Consider the following 15,168-nt stretch of genomic DNA (forward strand, 5'->3'; position numbering starts at 1 on the left):
GCCATCACGATGGGGGGATGTGGAGACCTGGGCATGAGGCGCTGCCCCGAGGGGGCGGCGCAGGCGGCCGGGGCCGCCCCACAGAGCGGCCCGCGTGTGGGGATGGGGCCGCCCCATAGAGGGGCTGAGGCGGGAGGCCCGGGCTGCCCCGCGCGGGAACGTGAGGGGATGAGGCCACCCCATGGAGAGGACGAGGCAGAGGACCGGGCTACCCGCAGAGGGGCTGTGTGTGGGGCCATTGCCTGAGCTGGGCACAGGCCAGGCCTGGGCTGCTCTGTGGGAGCGAGGACACGGGCCATGGGGGGCTCGGGACCTCCAGGGCGGCTGTTGGGGTGTGGGGCAGGTGCGGTCGCCACAGCGATGGGGCCCTGGGGACATCAGGCTGCTCCTGGGGACACGGCGGGACCGGCCGCTCCTGCAGTGGGGCCTGTCCGGGGCCCATGTGGAGTCCTGGCCCCCTATCCCGAGAGCAGCGGGTGCTGGAGGTGACTTGGGTCCAGACACGTCACTACAGGCAGGAAGCTGGTTGTGTTTTCTGGTGCCGGCCGGGCGAGGAGAAGCTTTTTAGGGTGAATCAGAAGGAAAAGAATTCCAGAGTGTTTCCACATCCTGAGTGCTTTAGGATGTTGTCCTCTCACCTGTATCATGGTTACATCTGACTTTTTTTCCTGAACAAAGGCACACTAACATACACTACATCTTTATGTCACTCTTCTTTTCTTTTTCCTTCCCCCCACAATGTTATCAGGGACGAACTGCCCAAAAAATCTGTTTAAATTGCCAAAGCTTGCTTCGTGCATCTCCAATATCTTTAGTGCCTCTTATTTTATATTATTTAAATTCCAATCACAGACCCAAACTTATTCAAACTCACCTATTAATAATGACAACATTAACCAACACGTAGGTCCATCCCGAGCCAATATATTGGCAGGACTGCAGGAAGGACAACCACAAAGGTGGGAGCGGATCCTGCGGGCGCCTTGCTGCAAACCTTGCAGAGCAGGAGCTCTGATGCTGCCTGCAGGCAGCCCGACACACACACGGGGGTGACTCTCAGGATGAGGTGTACTTAATAAGGTGTACTTTTTTAATAGTCTGTTTTAATTAACGTTAACCTCAGTGATTAGTGATCCGTCCTGATCTAATCTTTCTTGCTGTAATTCTAAGTAAATATGTGGACATTTGGTTATTTTTGAGTCCCTTCTAGCATGTTTTATTCTCTTGCGATTTTTTTTTTCTTAATATCTAATACTGTATCAAAAAGCTGTATAGATTGAACACTAAGGAATAAATTGTAATTCCTAACCAGTGTTCAACCCAACAAGACCTGTGAAGGTGAGCCAAGTCCAAGGGTGGGATAGTACCACAGATGGTGCTTTCTCACAGCAAATGAGAAAACAGAGGGCTTGGAAAAGCTTAGAACTTGGGAAGGCTAATTTAGGGAATGCAGGAAGGAGTAAGAAATATATCTCATTCTGTGACCAGGCTGCTGGGAAAGATAACACCTCAGCAACTGGAGAGGGAACTCTGAAACAGCAAAGGAATCTGTGTAAGTGGGAGACAAGGACTGTGAATCCTTAGGAAGTCTTCATAAGGCTACAGCAGAAATTGGGGGAAAATACCTGAAGGAGAGAAAGTAATAAGAAAATCCATAGGATGGAGAAAGAATTATGAAATAGACCTTCTTTCTTCAGGATACTGAGAATGACCAGTTCTTTCCTGCACAGGAAAGAGGATAAAAGCATATTGGCAAACTTTACATGTCAGGTGGATTCGCTATGCATACTTTGCTTAAGTATACATTTTCCCTTTTGTGTGTTACAGAATTAATGATGTTAAACATGGCTGGTTTAGAGCAATTAAGAGATAATACTCCAGGCTAGGTGTTAGGAAACATGAAAATAAACCAGTTCGGATGAGATTGTTGTGCTACAGTGTAATGAAGATCATCAAGAAAATTAACCAAGTCACAGCGCTGTTCTGAATTCTTAGGGAGGCATAGAAATACTTTTTTGTTTAAAGTTAATACATAATCATTATTAATTAAAAATTAGAATAAAAGAACTGTTCAATGTACTCTACAGAGATTCGGTAATTTGGAAAATTCACTTAAGATACATTTTTAGTAAGATTGGCATAAACACTTTTGTCTCTCTGAAAGGCATATTGGTGTCTACTGAAACAAGAGAAGCACAGCTTTTTTCAAATTAACATTTTTTTTTCTTATGAAAAGTTCTTATAATCATTTTTTTCCCAGTGAAGGATCTATCTCCTTATTTCTTTCACCAATGGCTGAACTTCATTTTACATTGAATAGTATGAAATGTGTGTGGTTTTCACCTCAGTGAAAGGGCAGCTGCTGTGCGAGGGGTTGTGTGGTGGAGCCAGAAGTTGAAGCATCAACTTTCTGCTGCTGGGGAAGTTAAGTGCAGTAACAAATTATGCTCTAAACTGAAGATTTTGGGGACAAAATCTAGTTTCAGACAGATGTATGTTCATGATGAGCAGAAAACGTACTGATGTTTTCATCTGTATGTGGGAATTGTGCTTTCTCCTTTCCTACAAGGATACACCATCCTCTGACTCCTTTTCCCTTTCCTTTTCCCTTTCCTTTTTCTTTTTTCCTTTTTCTTTTTTTCCTTTTCTTTTTCTTGATTTATCCTTGTTGATGCCTAACCCCGCTCTTGTTGTCTTCCAGAAGCTTTGGTCATTGCCTTGGAATTCCTGGTATGAGAAGGCAGGACTTCAGAGTAGAGAGTGGATCCTGGCTGTGCTGCTTTAATCATGAAGATAACGATCATAATTGACCTGATCATCTTCACTTTGCTCTCTTCAGGTAAGGCTGGTGCAGAGAGGGAAAGGGAAGGGTGGCCCCTGGATGGGTTACCAAGATAGAAGCTCTAATATGTGCTTTGGTTTTGTTTTCTACCCTGCAAAGTAGTCGCTGTGCCTGTGATTCCCATTTGCTTGTGTTTTTTTTCTGTTTGATCATTGGCAGATGGTGACCTTGTTAGTCTTGAAGCAGATTAGTGCAAAAGTTGTTCGCAAGTCAGTGATTCCTTGTTTGCTCTGAGCAGCTGCTCCTTTGTGTTGATGAAATGATTAAGTTTTATGTTTTAACATTAAAAGATCATTGAAGAGACAAATACTTAAACATCTGGAAAATATAATGTTAAGGATGTTGCAGCTTTTTTTGTATGCGTTTGGAGGATGTTTATTCACTACCCTGTTCAACTTAAAACATGATTTTCTGTAGTCAATAGCCAGGTTGTCCACAGTTTTTGTCTTTTATGGTGGGTGTTGTCATGAAGAATAAACCTCTCTGTGTTGTCAGAAGACCAAGAGGTTACTTTCTGTTGCTGAGGAAACACTTACTTCACTTTTAAACCATCTACTAAACCCAAATTACTGAATTGCATCATCATTTCAAATAGTCCTAGATTCTAACTTCGTGGAGTGAGGGATTCAGTTCATTCTGTTATATAAGTTGTATATAATTGTGAATTTCTTCTGACTTCAAATCTTCACACTTCTATGAGTAAAGGATTTCTGACCTTGAAACTTCAGCATGTGTCCTGTTGCTTAAAATCAGACAGTTTTGGAATGGAAGTGGGCAGGAAATAGTGTTCTAATAAAGCATGCAGCTCATTGCTGGGAACACCTGGAAAACTGGCTGTAGTCAGTTTAAAAAACAGCAATCCCTTGTCCAAAAAATAATTTGAGCATAAATATAGCAATTGGATCCTCTACCTCAACAATTCTATTTCAGTTGCAGACTTAGTTCTTAATCTCTAGAACTTTGTAGCCGAAGTAGTAAGATTGCTGTTGATAAGGTGTGAATTTGGAGTATGTGTGTGTGAAAGCACCAGAGGAAACAGCAGGGCAAAGGTTAAAGGAATGGCCTGTTTTGATAACCTGACAGCAATAAAACTGGTAAATCCTGAGGAATGTGATGTTTACATCCCAAGCAGCAGGTCTGTGCTCTGATAAAGCCACAGCACAGATGGCTTGTCAGCAGAAAGCCTGCAGTCTGATAACAGGAAGATGTAACAAGGTTACCCCGCACTGGAGGTGCCAGTTCTCTTTCTTTGATTCTAGCAGGAAGACACACAGTAGCTATAAAGATGCCCTTGCCTTTGTTTCCTCCTTTTGAGTAGCAGCCTTGACATACTTTTATGGAAAATTAAATGAGAAATGTGATGAAGCAAAAGGTCTTACAAATCTCCACCTTTTTTTTTGATCCTGCAGGGAAGAAATTCCGATGGTGCACTCTATCTGACCTAGAACAGAGGAAGTGTGCTGAACTGTCCAAAGCTCTTACAGCTGTGCTGCCTCTTGCCACGACCAATTCCTTCACCAGGATTTCTTGTATCAGAGCTCACAACACGTATGACTGCATTGATAAAATCAGGGTGAGTCTGCAGAGATTTCCATAACTCTTTGTTTTGAGACAAACCTCTCTTCCGTAGGAGAAGTCGCCGTCAAACAGAATTCCCAGGAGAATTAAACGCTACTGCAACGATGGTATCTAACCTGTGACAAAGTACATGGCAGCTTGAGACACAAGATTTCAAATTATCAATGAGCATCCCTGTTACAGATGTGCTATTTTGCTCCAACTGATGTCCTTGCATTATCCAGGAATAAGTAGAACACTGCTTGGAAATAAATGAACAAAACTGGCCTAATAAATGAAAACCTTCTCAGAGCTTTCTGCTTGCTTGCGGGCATCCTACCGCAACTGTAATTGATGTTTTCTCTTCCTTACCCCTAATTTGGGATAAAATTATACACTGGGGTTTGTAGGTGTAAGCAGTATGTCTGAAAAAGCATCTTCATAATGCTACATGCTTTGAAAACAAATCACTGGTGAAGAAGACAAGTATTTGCTGTGGAATAGCAAATATTCCACTAATATACTTAAAACTTTATTGGGATAGAGAATTTCAGTTTCCCTGCTCATTCAGTCCCAGTTGCCTTTGATGGAATCCAAATCTGACCTGGAAAACAAAATAAATTATTTCCTGTTGATTGAGGGGAATAATTTCATTCATATTTTCATTTAGTCTCATGATTTTTGCTATTAGGCTTCAGTTCCCATTATTTGCATGAGTATGTAAAGATTAGAGCCAGAACATATGTGAGATGGATTTAATATTTTGGAGAGAAAAAGGGTGGTGGTGGTGGCAGGGGTTGTTTTTCTTTTTGTTTTTCCCAGTGGTGTCAGAATTGTATTTTGGGAATGAAAGGATCAAAGAAAGATAGAAGATATTACTGGGAAAGACCAGTTGCTCTGTGGAGGTAACTCATGCCTCATTGCTGGCGTATCAGCATGCTGAGTAGCAGGGATTCAATTAAAAAAAAAAGCAAATACTTGTAAAAGTCCTTGGTTAGCACTTCTTAGGCATAAACTCTGGTCATGAAGCTGCTCTGAGTGATTATTTGCTAGTAACCACACTGATTCTGGGGGTTTTGCTGTCATTTTTAAGGTGAACAAAGCAGATGCTGTCTCCTTGGATGCTGGAGATGTTTACTCTGCTGTAAAACTGTATGGCTTGACAGTAGTGGCAAAGGAGATCTATGAGAAAGGTAGGTTTATAAAGCAGAAGACTAAGTTAAACTTCTAATTTGGCTAGTGAATTGATGAAGTGTATTTTTTTTTTTTTTTTAATTTTGATTTGGTTTGTTTTTTCATCTCTGTTAGTTCTCCCAGTATGCTCTTTCTTAGAGTAACCGAATACTTTGTGGTTATTCTTTAAGGGATTAGCTTCTGTTAAGAGTTAATTCTCTTCTTTTCACCCTAAGGCGACAAGAATATATAGAGGAGTATCTTTTTATAGTGAGTTTCCTCTTCATTCCTTGTAAAGCTGAGTAGTCTGTGCAAATACTGACTTAGAAGACAAGTAAGTTAAGTCTGAGCCCAAATCAATCTTACAGGAGAAATTATTTGACTCTGAGACAGAAGCTGAATTAGCAGATAGACATAGGAACAGATCAATAGGGTAACAGTAAGAGAACAAGTGCATTTTGTTTTAGCTCAAGAACCATGAAATCTTAGTGGAATTGATATGTTTTGGGCTGGAAATTATACTGTGAGGATAAGACACGGAAAGTCTTTCTGTTGTGATGCATGAAACATGGTGATACAAGTGTCCAAAATTTCTGAGAAGGAATTTGGAGCTGGTGTTGAATGGATGGAGCCTGATGATTTTGTCAGCCTTTTCTTTGCACATTGCTTGCGTTGCTCAATTTGGCAAGATGCTATGTAGGATATTGTGGATTCCCTGTTAGGAATTTCTATATTTCATATTCTCAAACATTCTTTTTCCTTAGCCATGTTCATAGAAGTGATTGAGCTCCCATGCACACGTGAAAGCTGCAGAATTTGTGTTTAGTTATTTCTGTTGTATATTTTGTCCCATCACAGGAAATTGTGTGTTTGCTGTGGCCGTTGCCAGGCAAGGAGCTTTGAATATCCATCAGCTGAGAGGTGTGCGCAGCTGCCACAACGGAGCCAGGTGGACATCAGGCTGGAATGTCCCACTTGGCTTTCTCCTGGCTAAAAATGATCTCTCCTGGGATGAGACACAACCTCTGAACCAAGGTGGGTGATCAGAACCATAGGGCTGTATCTGTCCTTGGTGTAACTGAGTGAAGTGGAAGCGGATGCAGCATGAACTACATGGAAACTGAAGGGCTTTGCAGATGAGATATCTTTTTGGATGTCTTTGTTACTGGTTCTTAGCTGTCTCCAGGACTTTTCCAGTGACCTCTCGAGTAGCACTGTTATCAAAAGCAAAAGGAAATCTCAGTGTTCTGTGTACAATAAGGAACAGAGTTTTGTAACATCTATCCAAACAAACCATGGTTTTAGCCTAAGCAGAATTTGACACCTCTATATCCAAAGAATGGTTTGAATTTGATATTTAGACAATGAAGCCACATTGCTAAAGATTTTTTTTTAACCTGCATAAGTATTACTTTTACACATGATAGATTTTAGCACCTTTCCTTTATTCTATTTTTTTCCCATTTGACCAAGTTTCCCTTATGTCTGTAGCAATCAGTGAGTATTTCAATGCAAGTTGCATCCCTGGGGTTGGAATTGCTGCTCCTCGACTCTGTGCTCTTTGCCAAGGACAGAAATCCTATGTCAGAGACAAGAACCACTTCTGTGAGACTAGTACCAGTGAACCCTTTTATGGCTCTGAAGGAGCCTTCAGGTGAGCTCTGAGCCCCTTGCACTGAGTGGGAACAAGACCTGGTGAGGGGGAAAAGCCAGGTAACACGCTAACAAGATGGCATTTGTCTTGCTGCAGGTGCTTGAAGAATGGAGTGGCAGACGTTGCCTTTCTAGATCATCTAGCACTATTGACTGCTACAGGTAATCCTAAAAACTTAGAGACATTTTAGCTTTTGGCAGTGCTGTCTCCTACCTCGGAGTTTGGGGGTATCCATGGAAAATTCAGTTGCTGCAAGCAGTTCAGTGGTATCTCTTCACACAAATCAAAAGGAAACAGAATCAAGAAAGAGTAGTTAAAAATGGTTGCTTGTAGGAGATTCATATAATGAGAGCTTCCAGACATTTTCATGCAGGTAATTCCTTTAGCCTAAATTCTCTGAACCAGCTATCAATGTTTATATTGCCTGACTGTAATAATTCCTTTTAAAATTGTGTATGCGCTGATAGAATGGACAGTTCTCATATTCCCCTTCTTTTTAACCAAGCTGAGCTCTGTATCAATATTTTTGAAGCTGGCCAGCAATCGTTGCAAGTGAATATTTCTAAACAAGCATATTTACATGAGCATAGCCTAAAGAGTATTTAGGAGTAACTGTAGCTGAGATCCCTCTGTTTGGTAAGGAAGGAGCCTTTCAAAGAGAGGTTTTCCTCTGAAAAACCTTTTACCTTCCGTTCCTGTAGATTACTGCCAAGTCATGTCTGTCCTCATAGATTTCATGCATGTCCTGTTGCTTTAGAGAGAGAACAAGAGGAGTATGAACTCCTGTGTCCTGATGGGACCACAGCCGAGCTGAGTGAATACAGCACCTGTAACTTGGGTCGGGGGCCTGGTCATGCCATCATCGCTCGCCACAACTTCCAGAAGATCACCAGCAAATTCCTTACTATGATCCAGGTGACTAGATATTATAAACTCTTTATCTCTAGACATGATGCTGTTTTATGACCTTGGGTGGAATTCACCATAAAGTTTGCCTTTTCTCTTAAGAAATCTGCAGTTGCTCTGCACAAAGTACTAAAAATTGGCTGTTTAGGGGAAGAATTGTGCACTGGAAGTGGAGATCTGTTGTAATTTAAAGCATTGTTCTTCTCCTAGAACCTCTTTGGACGAAAAGGAAAGGAAAGGGCCCGATTTGAGCTCTTTGCTTCTGCACCCTATGGGGGAAAGAACCTGCTGTTTCAGGATGCCACTCAGCACCTGCAGCTTCTTGAGGAGCACCTAGAGATTCCCTATGTCCTTGGTCTGGATTATGTAGCTCTCCTTAAAGGACTAGGCCATGAAGGTGAGAAACCTTTTTCAGGACCATAGCTAAGGAAGGGAAAAAGAATTCCTTCTCCACGTTTCCCCTTCCTTCTAGGCCCAAGTGAATAAATCCAAACCCTTAGTGATGCTCAGATTGGTGCATGGATGGATGTGATCTCATTATGCTCCTTGCCTCTGGTGCAGGGAGTTCTTTGGACAACAGCGTTGTGCGCTGGTGCTGCATCAGTGCTGCTGAGCTTCGCAAATGTGAGCACTGGGCCCTGAGCGTCAGGTCTTACCCGCTGGTTTGTGTCCAGGCAACCTCCATGACACACTGCATTGAGATGATCAAGGTAGGAGGCTCCCTGTGGTCAGACTGCCTTGTAAGGCTGGGCCTTCGTCTGTCCTCATCTGATCCAAACAAGAGGAAAAACAGTTTGTACACTGAACACTAATGGGGATGAGAGGGAATTTGTGCGGGGAATTCTCAGTTTGTAGGGAAATAACAGCTCCTTGGTTACACCAGCTCATGTACATCCTGTTTATGTTATTTTCTGTAATGCTGTTGGCAGAGCAGTGAGGCTGATGCAGTCACCCTGGATGCAACACATGTCTATATTGCAGGAAAGTGTGGATTGGTGCCTGTAGCTGCAGAGTGTTATGGTGAGTTCTCATGTGACCTTAGGAAGAAAGGAAAGAATCAAGAAAGCACTGTAAAAAAATGTGGTTATTATGCCATGGTGTGCAGTGTTTAGGACTGAAGCAGGGAAGTGGGATTTGTCATCCAAATACTCTTTCCTTCCACTGCCTGGTTCTAGAATTTGTCCTGACTACTTTTTTTTTGATAAAGGGGGCTAAATATTCTGATGTGCTACAAGGGAAAGACAGTAAAATCATAAAGGTTTCAGTTGGGGTGCTAATAGGAATGACAGCAGTTGTTGCAAGATCCTTAAGGTTGTCTTGCCTCTCCAGGGGAGGGATGTGCCCCAGACACTGAAAACACAGAGGAAACATGGAAACTAATTCGTCTTGGACGCAAAGGTAAAAGGTTTCAGCTTCTCCTGAGGCTGCCTCTAGGTTGTATATTTGCATGTATTTGCACGCTGGTTTGGGAAAGTACTTGCTATATTGTTCAGTTGCAAGTTTATATGAAACGTAGGGCTGCACAAACAAGAGCTTTTTGGCTGATCAAAGAGTGCAGATCCTCTACTAAAACTAAAGATATGTGGCTGTAATTGCCTGAGACTCCCTTTCCTTACTAGAACTGTTTATTAACATCTTTTTCACAGCCCTGTCTCCTGTCTATGCTGTGGCCCTAGCGAAGAAGAGTGCGAAGCAGATTAACATCCGTAGCCTTGGGGGAAGGCGGTCCTGCCACAGCCATCTGTACAGTCCTGCGGGCTGGTTGCTTCTTTCCAGATACACAGTGGGAGCCCTGGAGAATGACACTGAGAACTGTGACATTGACTCTAGTAAGGAACTGCTTTGTGCCATCTGTCAGAAAGACCATTGAAATCTGAAGTCTGAGATGTGGGTGTAAAATGGAGATGGGGCCATGAGGGCAGAGAATAACTTCAGTCTTGCATGTCACTGAAGATAATTGTCTTTCCCATACTGTGTTTTTGAGTTAAAACTCTCTCCTTAGTAGCAGGTTTCTCTTAGACCACTTGTGTTGTTCCTTAACATGGAGATACACCATATACAATAGAGGTACCAGAGTCAACACGTCAACAGTGCTTAACATAAAGATAACAGAAACAAGTAGCTCTCTCCCTTTCTGTGCTTTGATTAAATAATATCAACAACTAGATCAATAGGTCTGTATTATGGAAATATAATTATTGGATTGGGCTTTATATCATAATACAAACAACATGAGGATGGTATCCCATCCCCATCCCTCAAGTCATAGAAAAAAAGTGCTATCTTCCATGTTGCTATTTAACACTTCCACAAATGAAGCTATGAATAAGGATGTTGCTGTATGACCCAGTTAAAATCCCTCTCCCTGCAGCCTGTCTGAATTTCCTGGGGTGCTTAGTTCTATTACTTTGACATTTTCCCTCACTCAGGAAAGAAATCATTACTAATTTGACCAGAAAGGGATTGCAGACTCTGAGGATACATGCTCAGCTGTTGAAGCAGCTCCTCCTCTTACCTGAGTACATGGGGTTCCTCACACTATTCAGGCCTCCTCTCACTGCTCTTAGAAGGAACCCCTTCAGGCTTTTGGCATGAAGAGGCTTTGAATGCCTTGCCCTAACTTCACCTCAGCTTTCCCTGCTCAGCTTTTCAGAGCTACTTTTGGAAGGGCTGCATGCCAGGAGCAGATGGGAACCTGTGCAAGGTGTGCGTTGGGGACAGCCAGCTGGAAGGGGGCAGAGCAGCTAGCAGATGCACTGCCAACCACAATGAGCTCTACTATGGCAATGTGGGAGCTCTCAGGTAACCTTGTGATCTTGGTCAGAAATGAATAATAGTCAGTATTGGGTTATTATTTTGTTAATCGTTTTATGTGGAGGATTTTTAAGCTGGTGGTTGTGTTTTTGCTAATATATATTTTGCTTTAATTGCAGTTGCTATGGAATGTGCTGTTGATTGGTCATTTAAAGCAGTTATAAAACTATTTTCAAAGACAATGCTTCTAAATATATTAGGCATGAAATTTTGGTGCTGGCCCATTTAAAAGAATGGATGAAAAACACAAATTCAGAGAGAAGAGGTGATGTGGCAAGAAGCAGTGAGGATAGAGGAGGTGATTATATTGATTTGAAATTTACAAAAATTATGTGAAATAGTTAGAGACAGAGACAGAGAATTTTAAAGGTGAAAGCACTGTCAGAATACCTGTCATAGATTTAGTTCAGTGGATTGTTCATAGGCACAGGTGGTGCTGCACAGACACAGTGCAAGAACTTTGATTTGGAAGCTGCTTTAAAGCATAAAATGGACTATCTTGTCTCTGCATGCAGTCAATTGCATATAATTATTTGTATAATATTGTAAAAGAAGGCATATAATTATTTGTGACCAACAGTGTAAACACTGTCCATCCAGATCTGTACCAGCATTGCTGATTTGTTTTATACGATGACCAAGTAACTTCACATGAAGAGAATACTACCGTCTACTCCCTTTTTAGCTTTAGATGTTCCATCATGTTGTAATGGCTGTCACTACTTTTATTTTTATTTTTTCCCTGTTGTAGGTGTCTAGTTGGCAATCCCAGTGGAAGGAGTTATGGAGATGTAGCTTTCCTGGAACACTCTAACCTGCTCCGGAACATAAGGAGTGAGATGCAGTTGTTCTCTTTTCCTTTGAGAATACTCATAAGTGCCAGTTTCTTCCTGCACAGTGACTGTGATTCCTAGGCATCAGCCTCCACAAGATTAATCTAGATTCAAAAAGCTGTGTTTGTGACAGGAACCTTGTAAGAACCTTCCTGCATGTATGTGTTCTAGTAAAGCTTAAGATTCAAATACTGTTTAGTTTCAGAAAAATGAAGAATCGCTGAGTGCAAAAATCAAGGATGTGGAAAGCATCCTAGGAAACTGTGCTGGTTTTTGGAACGCTCAGTGCTTTCCAAAGCACGAGAAAAAGCAAGAGACTCTTCAAATCAATCCTTTTTTTTCATAAGTAGCTATGATGTCCTTAACCTTGTTTTTAATCAAAAAGGAAGGAAAGTGGCAAATTGGCAGATACCATGGGTGACTCTATGGCTTCATCATGACATTGCAGCTGCCTCGTGTTGTTTCACAAGAGGTCATGGGATAAGTAGTCCAAATAGCTTAATAGGTAAAATCACTGCAAACTATTTTGCCTTTCACAGTTCCTAAAGAAGCTTGTGTTACTACGCTGGGAAAGGTTTGACTTCCGCTGGGAAATACTGACAGTTTGCAACAGATTAGCAGCTGGATTTTGTGGATGAAAATATCTGTGATTCCTGCAGTTTAAGTTCCCACAATCTCTACTACTAATTTAACTGCTCTTAATGTCTTAATGTGTTACCATTTTCATAGAGATGAGGAAGAAAGAAGGCCCTGTTTTATTCAGTTAGATAATGCATATGGTGTGATTTCAACATACGCAGTTTCATTAGCTGAGAGAGACTACTGTAAAAAAGGAGACTGTGAAATGGAGTGGGGTTATGAGGAACTGGAAGCCCACAAAAATCCATGCAGCAGTGAGCAATTTGTATTGGGAAGCAAAAAGTGTGCAAGCTCTATTGCCTTGTTTTCAGGTACTCATCTTACTACAGGTGAAGATGAGGCATAATATTTTGTTGTATGCCTTGCTGTGATTCCAGTTTTTAAGTTTCCTGACATATTTCCTCAGCAAAGCCGAGTGTAGTGTGCTGCACAGACTTTTTGAACACATCCACTGAACTTTTTCCTTTCAATAGTGAAACTTTGCATGAGATTCACACTATCTCCAGCTTTTGTTTTTCAACAGGATTTGCTTTTACTTCCATCATCTTTGCAGATCTGGACAGCTCTGGTTGGGCCAAAGGTTATAGTCCCAGTGACTTTGAGCTCTTGTGCCTGGATGGAAGCCGTGCTGCAGTCACTGAGTGGTCAGGCTGTAACCTTGGCCCCATTCCCCCCAGCACAGTCATGACTCGACCTGTCAGCATCACCAAAATATATGACTTCCTAATGAAATCCCAGGTAATCCCAGGGGAAAATGCTGGGGATGTATCACTTGTTATACATCTTCTGAAAACCACTTTTAAGATCAGAAGCATTATGTACTAAATACATAAAGGGCCTTTGGGTCCAATATTAAAAAAAAAAGAATGTGTTTCAGAGATTGAGAAAATAGGGAAATTTTGGCACCAGCTGCTTCTCTGAAGTGAAGAAGACACAGATGCCAAACTGAAAAAATCTTTTTGTATAAATAAGGGCAATGCCAGGTGAAAGTACCTTTTCTTCCGCAAGATGCTGTTACAATAGTGAGAGTTCACCAAGTTAACCTTGCTGTTGGCATTCCAAGCTGTGAAACTCCTTCAGTTTTCTTTTCTGCTTAGGAATCTGTGAGAACCAAGCTGGGCTCTGAATTCCATCTATTCCAGTCCCAGAAGTATGGTGAGAGTGATCTGCTTTTCAAGGATGCTACTCGGTACCTTGTCCATGCAAGTCACATGAACTATAAGGAAATCCTTGGGGAGTCTTTCTTCCAGCTGGCAGAATCAGTGTTTAATTGTACACCTGCAGGTAAATTAAGTTCTTTGTTTTGAGTTAGAGAAAAATGCCAAGCAGGGAGACTTCTGTTCCCCGCTTATTGGCCTTTTGTTTACACTGAATAAAGAATTATTTTCTACATAATTCTGTTAGTAACTATTTTCCAAGCAGTACAGTGCTTATAAAGAACCTCTTGCAATTTCTATCCATAAGTATGAATATGGGAGTGCCACAGGGACAGTATAATGGGCACATGATAAAGCAAATACCACTTAATTGAAGTAACAGAAGTTAACTGACTGTTTTATTTCCTCTTTTTTTTTTCTTCAATTCCAAAGATCAATTCTGGCATAAGGGAACAAAATGTTTATTTGGGTATGGCAAGTTTAGGAAAAAGATGAGCAATTTCCTATTTAATTATTGTAATATAAGTTATTTCAAGATTAATTTCCTGTTTAAAAAGAGTACACTAAAGAACTCAAAGCTTGAAGGATTGTTCATTATTCTCCCCTGAAAGCTGTGTCAAGCATGCATTTACCTATCACTAGAAGTGAAAACTGCTAATGTAAAAAGAGCCAGGATCACGTTGTTCTGACACCTGAAAATCTATATTGAAGTAAATGATGATTATAAAGCACGTTAGGTGTCCTGGGAGTTCTGTGGATCAGTATAGAGGTTGTTAAAGAATTGAGATTCAGATGGGGAATTTTACCTCTGTTCTGTTTTAGTGAATATTACCTCAGTAGTTTGAATAACATCTGAAGAGTTGGTCATTTGTAAAGCTAACAGCACTATCTATTTTCTTACTGATTTGTAGGTATCTTAGACTTTTGCAGACAGGATATCTGTGCATCCTCAGTGAACTGACGGCTGTACAGAAGCTTTACAAGGCACATACACCCTTACTGAGGCTGGAAACAAGGAAAGATGCAAGTCCAACCTACCCAGAGCAATCGTGGAGGACACAGTCAGCTCTAGAAATTCATGCTGAATACTTCTTATATATTTACATATATATGTAGGCAGGTTTCATATTTATGGTTGTATTCTAAGGCTCTTATCATCACTATCTTTTGGAGGCTGGCACTGTGGGGAGCAGCACAGGCCCATCCACCCAGCTCATGCACAGGAGTAGGGCCAGCAGTTTGAAACTGCTACTGAGGTCATCTCAGCATTTCTGTGGGACAAGCAGGACAAGCATGGACTAAAATATGGACTATCAAGACTTGCACAGGTTAGTAGGTAGCAGTTTTCTTTGCTTTTCCTATTATGTCTTAAAAAAACCTGTTTCTTTGGAACAGCAATTAGTGGTCACTTTGGTTGCTGTAGCATTGTCTTCTATATGAGTGTCTTTCATTGCAGTGAGACAGTCCATGCTGAATACACATGCATACTATAGGTTGTGTGTGTAACTGCTATCAGTATCAATAGTTTTTTTCTGTTTTTAACAGTGAAGAATATATATTTGCTTTGTTTAACCAAAAATTTATACTAGTAAG

General features: G+C 41.3%; 1 protein-coding gene across 2 annotated transcripts; it reads left to right on the forward strand.

The window, feature by feature from the left end:
- The first annotated feature begins 1,480 nt into the window (after nt 1-1,480).
- On the forward strand, nt 1,481-15,168 carry LOC112946087 (melanotransferrin-like). Of its 2 annotated transcripts, XM_026037834.1 has the most exons (18): nt 1,481-1,552; nt 2,702-2,839; nt 4,252-4,415; nt 5,493-5,592; nt 6,431-6,607; nt 7,064-7,226; nt 7,323-7,387; nt 7,984-8,141; nt 8,343-8,529; nt 8,694-8,842; nt 9,062-9,152; nt 9,462-9,530; nt 9,779-9,961; nt 10,778-10,934; nt 11,698-11,780; nt 12,972-13,156; nt 13,516-13,702; nt 14,487-15,168. In XM_026037834.1, the coding sequence occupies exons 2-18, from the start codon at nt 2,788-2,790 to the stop codon at nt 14,534-14,536; spliced, it is 2,220 nt and encodes a 739-aa protein (XP_025893619.1). In that variant the 5' UTR covers nt 1,481-1,552; nt 2,702-2,787; the 3' UTR covers nt 14,537-15,168. The 2 variants fall into 2 exon arrangements, with proteins under 2 accessions (XP_025893619.1, XP_025893620.1); XM_026037835.1 differs by lacking the exon at nt 9,462-9,530.

Source organism: Nothoprocta perdicaria, unplaced genomic scaffold (genome assembly GCF_003342845.1).
Source record: "Nothoprocta perdicaria isolate Ctin4 unplaced genomic scaffold, notPer1 scaffold_2, whole genome shotgun sequence".
Classification (NCBI taxonomy): Eukaryota; Metazoa; Chordata; class Aves; order Tinamiformes; family Tinamidae; genus Nothoprocta; species Nothoprocta perdicaria.